This window comes from Diabrotica undecimpunctata, chromosome 1, assembly GCF_040954645.1.
Source record: "Diabrotica undecimpunctata isolate CICGRU chromosome 1, icDiaUnde3, whole genome shotgun sequence".
Lineage (NCBI taxonomy): Eukaryota > Metazoa > Arthropoda > Insecta > Coleoptera > Chrysomelidae > Diabrotica > Diabrotica undecimpunctata.
The window spans coordinates 130880267-130892482 of NC_092803.1; the positions used below are offsets into that span (position 1 = coordinate 130880267).

At 34.5% G+C, this 12216-nt stretch overlaps 1 protein-coding gene across 6 annotated transcripts in view; it reads left to right on the top strand.

Annotated features, from left to right (window-relative positions):
• The window catches only part of pico (ras-associated and pleckstrin homology domains-containing protein pico), a 639385-nt gene that overhangs the window by 586836 nt on the left and 40333 nt on the right, over window positions 1–12216 (top strand). Inside the window, exon 1 of one of the 6 annotated variants that reach the window (XM_072519686.1) lies at window positions 6405–6651. The exons of the other annotated variants lie outside the window; for them this stretch is intronic. Coding sequence (XP_072375787.1) covers window positions 6622–6651 — 30 coding nt within the window. The 5' untranslated portion in view covers window positions 6405–6621. Of the gene's footprint in view, window positions 1–6404; window positions 6652–12216 lie in introns of those variants that run through there. 6 annotated transcript variants of the gene reach the window in all.

The window sequence follows — 12216 nt, forward strand, 5'->3', positions numbered from 1 at the left end:
CCTTCAGCCTGGGTTGTGTGCTTATTTTTCCCCACTTTTGATTCTCACCTCCCCTACTTATAACGATGTACACAGAAGGGAGATGCAGTAGGGCTTCTTCTATAGCTGCCATTAGTGTGTTTATCAGATCCCCCCTAATTCCAAGGGGTGTAATTCTTTTTACCTTGCTTCATCAAAAGGAAGTGTCTATGGTATTTAATATTTGACGGAGCCATTAAGTTGACTGTTCACTAAGATGACCAGGTCATTCGCATAAATCATTAGATGATGTCAGCCGTTGTTGATTCTAGCATCAACCCATCTATGACCAGATACCAAAAAAAGAGGAGATAAGACTCTCCCTTCGTACAGGCTTTGTCTATCTTTGCTTATACTGTATTCGACTGTGATATTGCGTGTCTAACATGGCTCTTCAGCATTCTGTCTATCCACCTGCAGCTTGTTACATCTATTCGCGGAATTATCTTTCTGATTGCTCCCTAGGAGATGTCGCATGCTCCCTTCACTTCAACAAAACCCTACTGAACAAGTTATTTACAAATAGTTATGTTGTTATGAAAAAATAATATGAGCTGTTCTTAAATTCAGATAAATACAAAAAGTAAATACGTAAATACCATAAAGATGAAACTAGAAAAATTTAACTCTATACAAGAATATTAAAATGGAGTTTAAGTTAAGATGATGTTTGCATTATTCTGAAACTTAGAAAGCAACGTGTATTAAGTATTATATAAAAAACAATATCTAACTTAAAACATTACAGTTTTATTGTGCATAAAACATTTTTAATATAATAATTCTAGAAGTTATATTAATTAAAAAAAAAAACAATAATATACATGTAAAACATAAAAACTCTTTTACAGAATAACAATTTGAAAACTCCATATATATTTTCCATCCAACACAATTGTGCAAAATCCACTCATAATTAATATTGAAATCATACAAAATTTCTCAATAACTTCGCACTTGACGAAGTCAGAATGATTTAGTTTGAAAACATTTGTCATACAAATCGATATTTATTCATAACACGTTCTAGCACCAATCCATCACAGTCAACCATACGAAATCGACTCTCAACACCCCAACATGGGTTCAAACTTTTCCATATAACACCCCTAACCTATAATTAACCCCTGAACGGCTTAAACAATTCCTGTATTTTCCGTTTTTTACACCCCCGGCATACGAATACGAGCGAAATTATACGAAGGGGAATAATAAAGGTAGAAGATGGGAACAACTGGGTATTACGCTATAGAAAAACACTTGTGTTATTGAATGGAAATGCCATTCTCAATTTTAATATAGTTGAAAATGATTTGTTTGTTTTCAATTCTTTATAAGTTTAAATACCCAATCTCAATAAGTTTCGGTATTCTCGAAAATGTCTTTAGTACATAATTAATCTCTCTAATTATGGATATAAAAAGATTAATTATTGGGAACACAGATTTACACAAAATTACATAATAGGTTTGGTGGAAAGAATTCACACATAAATTATTAATTGACATAAAATTAAATCCAAGAATTTTGTCATCAAATCATGATTCCTTGTCATCAATTTACTCCGTAAGAAACATACATTCTCCCTATCCATTAGATCAGGAAATCCAGAATGTATGCAATCTTTCTCAATATATGCAAACTGGCGATTTTACGGTTACAATTTTTTAGGTCTTCTGGCTCAGGTCTTCGTGTTAACTGCTTATATGGCCGGAACCGATGGCTTTACGTGCTCTCCAAAGAACATTGGCGGCTTAGTTAAATTAGTAATTAAACCATTTCTGGTGTCTTTACCGGAGATCAAACCGGTAAGCCAGTAACATAGCCAGTGGACTTAGGTCGCCACTCTATCGTACCTTGGCATTACAGGTAATTAAAAAGCGGACCTAGCAGCAACACAAGAATATTCTCTGAACACAGTCACAGAAATTCAAACATTGGTAGATCTCTAAAGAGGTATAGTTAGATTATTTAATCTAAGAGAATTAATAAATACCAAGTTGAGTCTTCTGCAACCAAATATTTTCTACCACAAACTTCAACCAATAAAAAGATCAAGACAAATATATTCTTCGGAGATTGAGCATAGGACAAAACACGTCATACACATGGATATCTCATAAATTCCAGCAATCCAAGTTAGTCTGCCATTACAACAACTTCACTATTTAATAAAACACATCGTCATTATCAACACCAAATTCAACATGTCATCATCATCATCATCATCATTATCATCATCATCCAGCCTTCATTTATCACGTCCACTGCTGGACATATGCCTCTCTTAAACTCCTCCATTGATACACCTGATCTCGTCAGCCCAACGTGTAACTGGTCTTCCTATACCACGTTTGTCTGCTCTTGGCCTCCAATTCGTAATTTTGCTCGTCCATCGGGAGTCATGCATTCTCGCTACATGGCCTGCCCAGTTCCATTTCAGTTCCGCTGTGCGTTCCACAACATCAGCAATACTCCTCCTTCTTCGCAGATCTTCGTTTCTTATTCGGTCCCGCAACGTCACTTCCAGCATAGACCGTTCCATTCGTCTCTGTGCCACTCTCAATTTCGAAGCTGTAGTCTTGGTTAGAGTCATAGTTTCCGCCCCATAGGTCATGACCGCTAATACTCATTGGTAATACTTTTCTTTTGGGGTTAATTGGTTTGGCCCTAAGTGTGTCTCGCAGTTTTCCAAAGGCTGTCCACGCTAAAGTAATTCGTCTTTGGATTTCGCATGTTTGGTTATCCCTGCTGATTCTTATTTTATGACCCAAATACGTATATTTCTCCACCAGTTCTACCACTTTTACACAGTTCTACCACTACCACAGTTTTGGTCAAGTTCATTCTGCGGCCCACCTTCGAACATGCAAAGTCCAATTCATTTAGCATATCTGTGGCTTCTCCTAAATTATCAGTGATAAGGACAATGTCATATGTGAAACGGAGATGGTTAAGCTTTTCGCCGTCTATTGTTACTCATCTGTGGTCCCAATTGACCATCTTAAAGGCATACTCTAATGCCGTTATGAATAATTTCGGTGACAATGTATCTCCTTGCCTTATCCCACGTTTTATTTTTATTGGTCGGATTTTATCGTGTATCATAGTGGCATTTTTGTAAATCTTGTAAATAAGTTGTCGTGTCGAACGCTTTATGAAAAGTTATGAAAGTGAGGACAAGAGGTTTTTTGTATTCTATAGATTTTTCAATGAGTGTCTTTACTGTATGGAGGTGATCATTGGTACCATAATTTGGTCGGAATCCTGCCTGCTCCCTCGTTTGGTAGAAATCTATTTTTTTTCTCCAATCTTAAATGTCATTAACCTAGTGAATAGCTTGTATATGTGGTTCAACCTGATAATAGGTCTATAATTTTCTAGGTCCGTTCTATCTCTTTCTTTATGTAAAAGAATGGTTATAGTATTGTTCCATTTTTTGGACACCTGTATCTGCTGCACATATAGACGTTTGCAGCACTTCAACATCTACTTAGAAGCAATTTTTCAAGGAGCCTTAGAAACTACAGTTTTCAATGAACAAAGTAGTTGACATTAATAAGAAGTACGGCCCAAGTTAACAGTAAACTAACTACACAATAAATTAAATATGACTTACCCATCTGTTTTTATAAAAGTTTAACATGTTCAAAACAATGAATGTGTAAATGTCTCTTTAACATTAACATAATAAAATATTAATTTTCCTAACTGTCCATTGTATTATGAGAATAATATAATAACAATATCACATCAGAATAATTTGGTAAAGCCGACAGTATGGGATATCACGCCTGTCTGGAGATCAAGAGATATTGCATGATCTGAACGACCCAATATTTTCAGTATTCTATCTCGTTCTTATTTTGAGGGATAACACCTTAAATTCGACGTTTTTGATGATAATATGTTGACCATTGTTGTACAGTTTAATTTTTTAAATATCTTTTAATGTTCAAGTAGCAAATGGAAATTTGATAGCTATATCTTGGCAACTTGAGAAATAGTATAATATTGTAATCCACGGAATCACGTATATAGGGGAAAACCATAATTTAAATATTCATAGGCCTTAAATAATATATTTGGTCAAAATCAAAATTTTTTATAGTGCAACTATATTGTGGAATGTAGTTTAATAATAAACACCGCGAAAGGTACAGAAAAATACAGTTTTATTTAAGGTTGGTTTACACCAGCGGCTTTAAGAGTAAGCTGTGCCAGTTACGAGTAATGTGTAAAATTTTTTTTAATAGTTTTTTAATATTAAAGATGTAATTCAAAGTTGATCTAACTACATTTAAAGGGTTTTTAGCCATATATTTAGTGGCTTCAAACATGTAAATCCAGATAGCACTGATGGTGGAATAGTTATTCCGAAAACGTTCTGTGATGTAGCCCGATAGGGTTTTTATATTAATATGCCTTTTATAAAGGAATTTTTTGAATAAACATTTTTTGAAGTTATATCCCTCTTGTCTGAATATATGTTCAAGATAAGATGGTTTCCGTTTTTTAACAAGCTTACAATTCATGATCTCTATTCATACGTCTTAAACTTCTTCATATGGTCAGTCCATGGATGTTTTAGAATGCGGCGGAATCTCTAAATCTCAGTTTTCCAGTCGCATGTAGTAGGATACGATATTGCAGAATTAGATTGTAGTTGTTTCATTTTTAAAAATGCGTTTCTTCCCTAGCCTCTTCTATTCTACATTTTACTTCTGAAGCATCTAAATGTCTTGAATATTTGTATTCACATCGCTTCTTGCGATGATTGGGTTCACTTTTAACTATTTTGTATAGTTGAAAGTGGAATATCTGTTAAATCAGAAGTTGCTTGTATCAAAGCTGAATTTCTTATGTAGATTTTTGTACATATTGAAACATACTTGCCGTGTTTTAGCATTTAAATGCATTCAAATATTCTTTACGGGTGTTTATTTTTTAAAGGAATTACATTCACACCGGCACTGTCACTTTATACAAAATCAGTGCTGTGAACTATTGCATGCCACATCACTATTCATAATAATTGAATTACCGCTCTACTAATAAACTGTTTCCCAACTAAAACGCTTGTCTTACTAAAACGACATCTGGTAGGTTGCAACAACAAAGAAGGGATCAAACGTCGCCGCATTTAAAGCGTTCTACAATATATATTACCGCGACTATACTGGCTTATCAAGTCGAAGGGCCCGGGTTCGACTCAGGCACATACACTAGGAATTTTTTAATTTTTAATTTTACTGAACCGTCACCGTTCTTCGGAGAGAACGTAAAACTGTCGGTTCCGGCTATGAAGTGTCGTTAACAGTAAAACTAGAGCTCTAAAGTTACACGAATGGAAGATGTACAATAAACCAATTGGCTACAGTACGACCAATTATAACAACAAAAACCGGCTATTGAAAAAAAAATTACAGTATACTTCTTCTTCTTCTTCCTTCTTGTATGTAGGCTTTAAAGCCTGTTTCTTCTTCAGGATTAGCTTCCTAAATTGTTTAAATTGTCGCACCATCTTTTTCTTGGTCTGCCATTACTTCTTCGTCCATTTGGTGACTTATCTGCTATTCGTACTATCCTATCCTCTGTCATTATACTATGTGTTCGTTTCACTCCTGGTTCCGTTTCGTCACAAATACGTTTATGTCTTCTATATTGCGTGCTCTTCTTATGTTTTCGCTTCTCTTCCTATCCAACAGATTTTTCCCTGATATTCGTCAGGGTATTTTAATCTCTGTTGTTTCTAGTAGTCATCTCGTCTTGTTTTTGTCTTGTAGTGGGTGTTTGTGTCATTAAGAGATCCCGCCGCTTTACTTGCTTTAGCTTTGTTGTCGTACTTCTTCTTCAACATCTCCCTAACTAGTTGTATCTATTCCCAGATATCTAAACCTCTCCGTATACCATTGCCTGAATTATCTCTCGTCATCTTTAATATTGAGTGTTTAAGTATTTCCACAATATCATACTGCGACCATGATAAAAGGTTCTACTGCTAATGTTGCTAACTTTATTTAATTTTTTTGTACTTTTTTCAATGATTTGTATATATCCAATCTTATATTCGTTTTTTAAAAGCACAGCTAATACCTCATCCCTACTGACGGTCATCGTTATATTTTCTTGTTTATTCATCTTTTCTTTTTTACCAGTATAATACATACTAGTGCCATTCATTTTTTAAAATTTTATTTGACATTCTGTTTTCTTTTAAGTTTTAATAGCGTTCTAAAAATACATTTTGTGGAAGGGCTTATGTAACGGTGATCCCGAGTAGTTCGGTGTAAATAACACCCCCGTCTCTAAGTTAGGCGGCTGTGGACGATCCCTGGCAGTGTGACGTCACACGCGGAAGCATCTCGTCGTCGCCAGAGTGTGTTATCCGTCCATGCCGTTTTGCCGGTCTCGCTGTTGTCCATTTTGATTCGATTTTCTCTCGTTTTCCATTTCTCCGTGCGGGAAATGACATTTGTCTAATATTTTGGTCGACATGGATGTGAACTACGGTTCGACCTTGATAGTGTTCATCGGCTTCTTCCGCTTTCATCATGCAGTGGTTAAATAAGATGTCAAAGGTGGAATGAGTGATGCGAGAGTATGTTCAGGGGGTGGAAGTTCGGAAGTAAGGTAATTTTTTATATTGTAATTCAATTTATAGTATAACTAATAGTGAATATAATTTATTAGTGTCATTATAGATATTTTATATTCTCCTGTCTACACTTCTTGAGTTATCCTCGCTCGAAACAATCTTAAATTAATTATTAAAGTTAAAAATCACGTATTTTTAATCTACAAATAAATGTTTTTTATGTACGATATAAGTTTTAATTGAAAACTATTGCATGCAAACCTACGTGGTTATTATTATTTCAAATTATTGTAAGAAAATGGAACACTACAGTGGTTTTAAATCCATCTAACCTTGGTTGATCTTGAAAAAGTCTTGATCAGTATACTAAAACTAAAAAATACAATTGTCTAGTGGACGAAATCGAGTGTTTCGTTATTATTAATCAATATAATATTCCTACTTCATAATTATATACAAGCAACAAATATATTGTAGATATTTCTTTTTTATTTGCTTTAACATTTTACCAAATTCTTGCGAAAAATAAATATATGAAAAAAATATTACAAAAATGTCCATGTTGTACTTAATGTGACCCTGAGTATTTTGCTTTTTAAGTCTTAATTAACTTTGGAGTAAGTCGTGCTTAATTCTCTTCTTTACTTTGCCTCACAAAATTTTTCTGCTGCTATGCAACCTTTGGATATGTACCAACCATGTCATTCTTTGTGACTTTATAATCTGTGTGATATTTGGTTCTCGATACATCTTTTCTAGTCCTATATTTGCTCTTTTTATCCACATTAAATTTCATACCTTTCCTCCAAATATTTTCCTGAGGACTTTTCTTTCCTACACTTGAAGCATGACCTGTTAGGATTTGTCCATCGTCCATGTTTCACTGGCATAGGTCTTATCACTGTTTTATATATTCTTCTCTGAACCCTTCTAGATATGTTTTTACTTTTTAATAACTTGTTTAAAGCAAAGATACAACGATTACCAGCCATAATTCTCACTTGAATTTCTTCCTTCATATATGGTCTCCTACTGAATGTCGCTGCTAAGTACTGGAATTTTTCTACTTCTTCGAATTTATATATCTTTACTTCTGTGATAATTGTCAGGTAATGTATGTGTTCTCGTTTTATCCATTCCATACATTTGGTCTTTCCTCGTTTATGTATATCCCTTTCTTTCTTGCTTTCGCTCGTAGTCTTTTTAGCATTTCTTTTAATTGTTGTTTACTTCTGGCTATCAGTAATATGTCATCAGCAAATGCTAGGCATTGGTATTTTCGTTGATATACAAGTCCCGTCCTGCTGATTCCGGCTTCTTTGAAGACAATTTCAAGAAGGATACTGAACAACAACAATGTCAGTGGCTTGCATTGTCGCAACCCCTCACTGACTTTAAACATCTGTTTAATTTTTCATTAACTCCTATTTCACGTAGTGCCTTGTATATATTTTTTTCCGTGTTACTCTGTAAAAACCTTGTTTAAAGTTGATGAATATGACCACTGTAGCTTTCCCATCTTTGTAGCTTTCTGCATGTATTTCGCGCAGCAGGACAATTTGATCTTTTTTCTTTCGTCCTATGCCCCTTTTACCTTCAATCTTGCCTTCTAATATTACCTGGAGCTGCTCAAATTCCCTATGACGCATTATGTGTCCTAGATATGACGTCTTTCTAATTTTGATAGTATTGACCAGAAGAGGGCGTGTGTTCATTGCTGGTCCAGCTTATATTTAGCATTCGGCGGTACATCCATATTTCAAATGAATTTAATTTGTTGACATGATACTGTTTTAATGTCCAGGTCTCACAGCCATATAATAATAGAGACCACACATAACACTAGTGTTCTCAATCTTAATGAGAGCTTGGGGTTACAGAGCATTTTACGCATATTCATGAAACCAGATCTTGCTATTTCTTCTAATTTCTTTTGAGTGGTCTAGTTGACTATTTAATTCTCTGCCCAGGTATATAAAGCTTTGGGAACTCTGAAGGGTGATACCATTTATTTGTATGTTAGGTGTAACTTGTTCATGGGGGTTTTTGTGGAGTACCAGAATTTTGGTTTTGGAAAAGTTAATGTCCAAGCCCAGCCTGTGACTTTCTTCTGATAATATGTTCATCGATATTTTTAGTTGGTCTTCTGTTTCTGCTAATACTACGGTGTCACCGGAATATCTTATATTGTTAATGATGATTCCATTGGCTCTGGCACCTTCAGGGCGATCTTCAAGAGAAGCTCTAATTATATGTTCGGGATATACATTAAATAATAGATAAAATGCACCCTTGACGCATTGAAACAGCTGTAGTAATAATTAATTATAATATATATATATATATATATATATATATATATATATATATATATATATATATATATATATATATATATATATATATATATATATAGTATTGATATCTGTAATATCACGCTCATCATCATCATCATCTAGGCTTCTGCGTCCAAATATGGCCACATGCCATATTTGGACGCAGAATATATGTCTTCTCTAATTTGTCTTGTCCATCGTGTGGATGGTCTACCTCTTCTTCTTATGCCTGCTCGTCGTATCCACACAGTAATTTTTTGGGTCCATCGCCCTTCATTCATTGGCCATCAGCTGGCCTCATGGCCCGCCAGTTCCACTTAGGCCTGCTCTGCGCTCTATGATATCTGTGATGCCGGTTCTGCTTCTTATTTCTTCGTTTCGAACTCTGTGCCTGAGAGTATTTCCAAGTAATCCGTTCCATTCTTCTTAGGGCCACTCTGAGTTTGGTTGCTGTGGCCTGGGTTAAGGAAATGGCTTCGGCGTCGTAGGTCATAACTAAAAGCAGACATTGGTCGAACGTCTTCATTTTTTAAATAATTTGGCATATTGCTTTTGAAGATCTCTGTTAGAGCTCCATATGCGGTGATTCTTCCATAAAGTGATTCTTCTTTGCAGTTCAGCGGTTTGATTGTTTCTGAAAATCAATGTCACGCTAATATACCTTAAATAAATAAATGTACTAGCTAAAAGAAAATTAGTTTCTGAAAAAAGTTTAAAATTATTGCCGTGAAAGTAACGTAGGTACTTCGCTTGTTATATAACCAAGATAACTAAAAGTACTAAGAAATATTAAAAGCTGCCTACTGGTTCTTATTTTTAGCGACTGTTGTACAATTAAATAAAGTTATAAAATCCTTGTAGTTATGAATGTACAAAGTTCATCTCGTGTGAAAACCTTTTTCCACCCGAATGCCGCATCCTCCACGCACGAATTTCTAACTACATATTTCTATTTGACGAGGCGTCCAACATTTTGTAATGTGCGAAAATAACTCAGGAAATAGCTTGAAAACATTATGTACACTGTATTTTAGATTAAAGAGTAAACATTCGCTAAATAGAAATTGTTTCTGGTAAAATGTGTCCCACACCCACTTGTGCTCATCGTTATGAAAATGACAAACACGAATATGAAATTAAAATATGTGTCAAGGACGAGTTCATTGCTGATGTTCTAGTATTATTAATTTATCTACAGCAGGACCTAACTAGCGCATTAACTCTATCGTTTAATCATAATCACAATTAAAATTGTTTCTATACCACCTTAACAAATAAAAAGGAATAAATTTTGAATTATTATGTTGGTTGCCGGCTGGGTTCTAATTGGTGTAAATACGACTTTTTCAGAAGAGTACGAGTACATTTCCGGAATTGGTAACACAATTGTCACTTATCTTTGAAGTTATACTGCCTGTTTTGTTGATTTGTTTTTCGTTGGATTTTCGTTTTTAGTTTCATTGTATATATTGGTATAAAGCAATTCTTGATGGAATTAGCGGATAGTTTTTAGTTTCAAAATATGAATTCACCATCAAGTTTGAGTGGAAATTGTAGTTAAGTTAGGTTTTGACAGTCGCCTGTCATGATGAATTGTACGTAACGGTATATCGTCTCAGTACTTTAGAATAGTTTAATAAAAAGATAATACATATTTTAACATTTTAATTAACCTTTATTAAAAAAACAACAATTCTCATTGTGTATTACATATAGGCGGACTAAACGTATTTAAAAACATATGATTTTAGTCCAGTCGTCAGAGATTTAATCTCTAAAATGAGACGAACAAACTGAATTTTGCTGAGAATGTCTATTTTAAACCCCAAAAAAGATGCAAAAAAGGTTTGACACTCACACTTCCGAGCTTCCCCCTAAAATCCTCCCTTTTAGGGGAAGAAAAACGTAAAAATACCAAGAATCTGTACCCCGTAGAAAACATATTTCAAAAAAGAAATCATGTAGCTAATATAATTTAAAAAAAAAAGTGTTTATTAGCACTTTTTCTGTACAATGAACCGTTCTCTCAGAAATAACGCTTGAAGCGACCGGCGATTTTGAATGTAAATTCGTTTTAAAGATGAAAAATGCGGCTTTCGTATACAATTTTAGCCGCAAATAAAGTTAGTTTTTATAAAGATGTTAAATAAATAAACGTAGCGCGAGTTTTGCCATTTTTTTTTATTTTCGTGAGATCAGCTTAATCTTAATCTCGTTGTTGCAGCTTAATCTTTAAAATCTGTAACATGAAATTTTGTTTTTGAGTTTTGGCAACAAATATGAGGGATCTGAAATATACCTAAAAAACGCCGAATTTAAACTTTCACGTTACCAACGATCTTACACCACGATAAATACTTTCACGAACACGGCATTGGGTGGAATTTGTAGCTTTTAGTTTAGTTTCGAAAAACGTATTTGTGCAATTGAAAAGAAGCAGTTTTAAACGTTTTAGATCGTAGATTTAGATTGTGGGATTTGTTTCAATTTCTATTCAATTTCGTAATATCAGTTTAGCTAGCATTGTCATTTGGTTCAGCTTTATTGTATGTCATATATTTGAGACATGTAGGGCAAGGGACGACGTTTTTTCGCCATCGGAAATGCAATTCGAAAGGAGAGAAAAAACAAAAACTACGGCATCTTGCGGCTCATAATCCAAGGAAAAATAGTGGGTACAAAGAGTGTGGGAAGAATACAACTTGCTGACGAAACTAAGAGAATTATATGGTTGTAACTCATTAAAACAGCTTCTGCGAAAATTATGAGTGGCTATGAGATTAGATGACCGGCTGTGAAGTTAGATGATCGGCTAAGAGATTAGAGCGCTATAAACAAGAAGAATCAATAATAAAAATCAGATTACGTTGGAAGCAATATGTTACTATCATAAATTATTCTTTTTATTACTATACGGGATTCTTCTTCTTCCTATGCCGTCCCCATTAACGGAGGTTGGCGACCACATTTTTAAAGGCTTCTCTATCTTTTGCAACGTTGAATAATTCGTCTACAGTCATGTTTGTCCAGTCTCGAATATTTCGCAGCCATGACTTCCTCTTTCTACCTATTCCCTTTTTGCCATCGACTCTACCCTGCATGATGACCTGCAGAAGACTATATTTATTATTTCTTAGTATGTGTCCAAGGTATGCAGTCTTGCGTACTTTTATCGTTCTCAACAATTTTTTGTCTCGGGATGATAATATACTCATGATGATAATTGATCTCAACTATACGGGATGATCTCTCCAAATTATATTT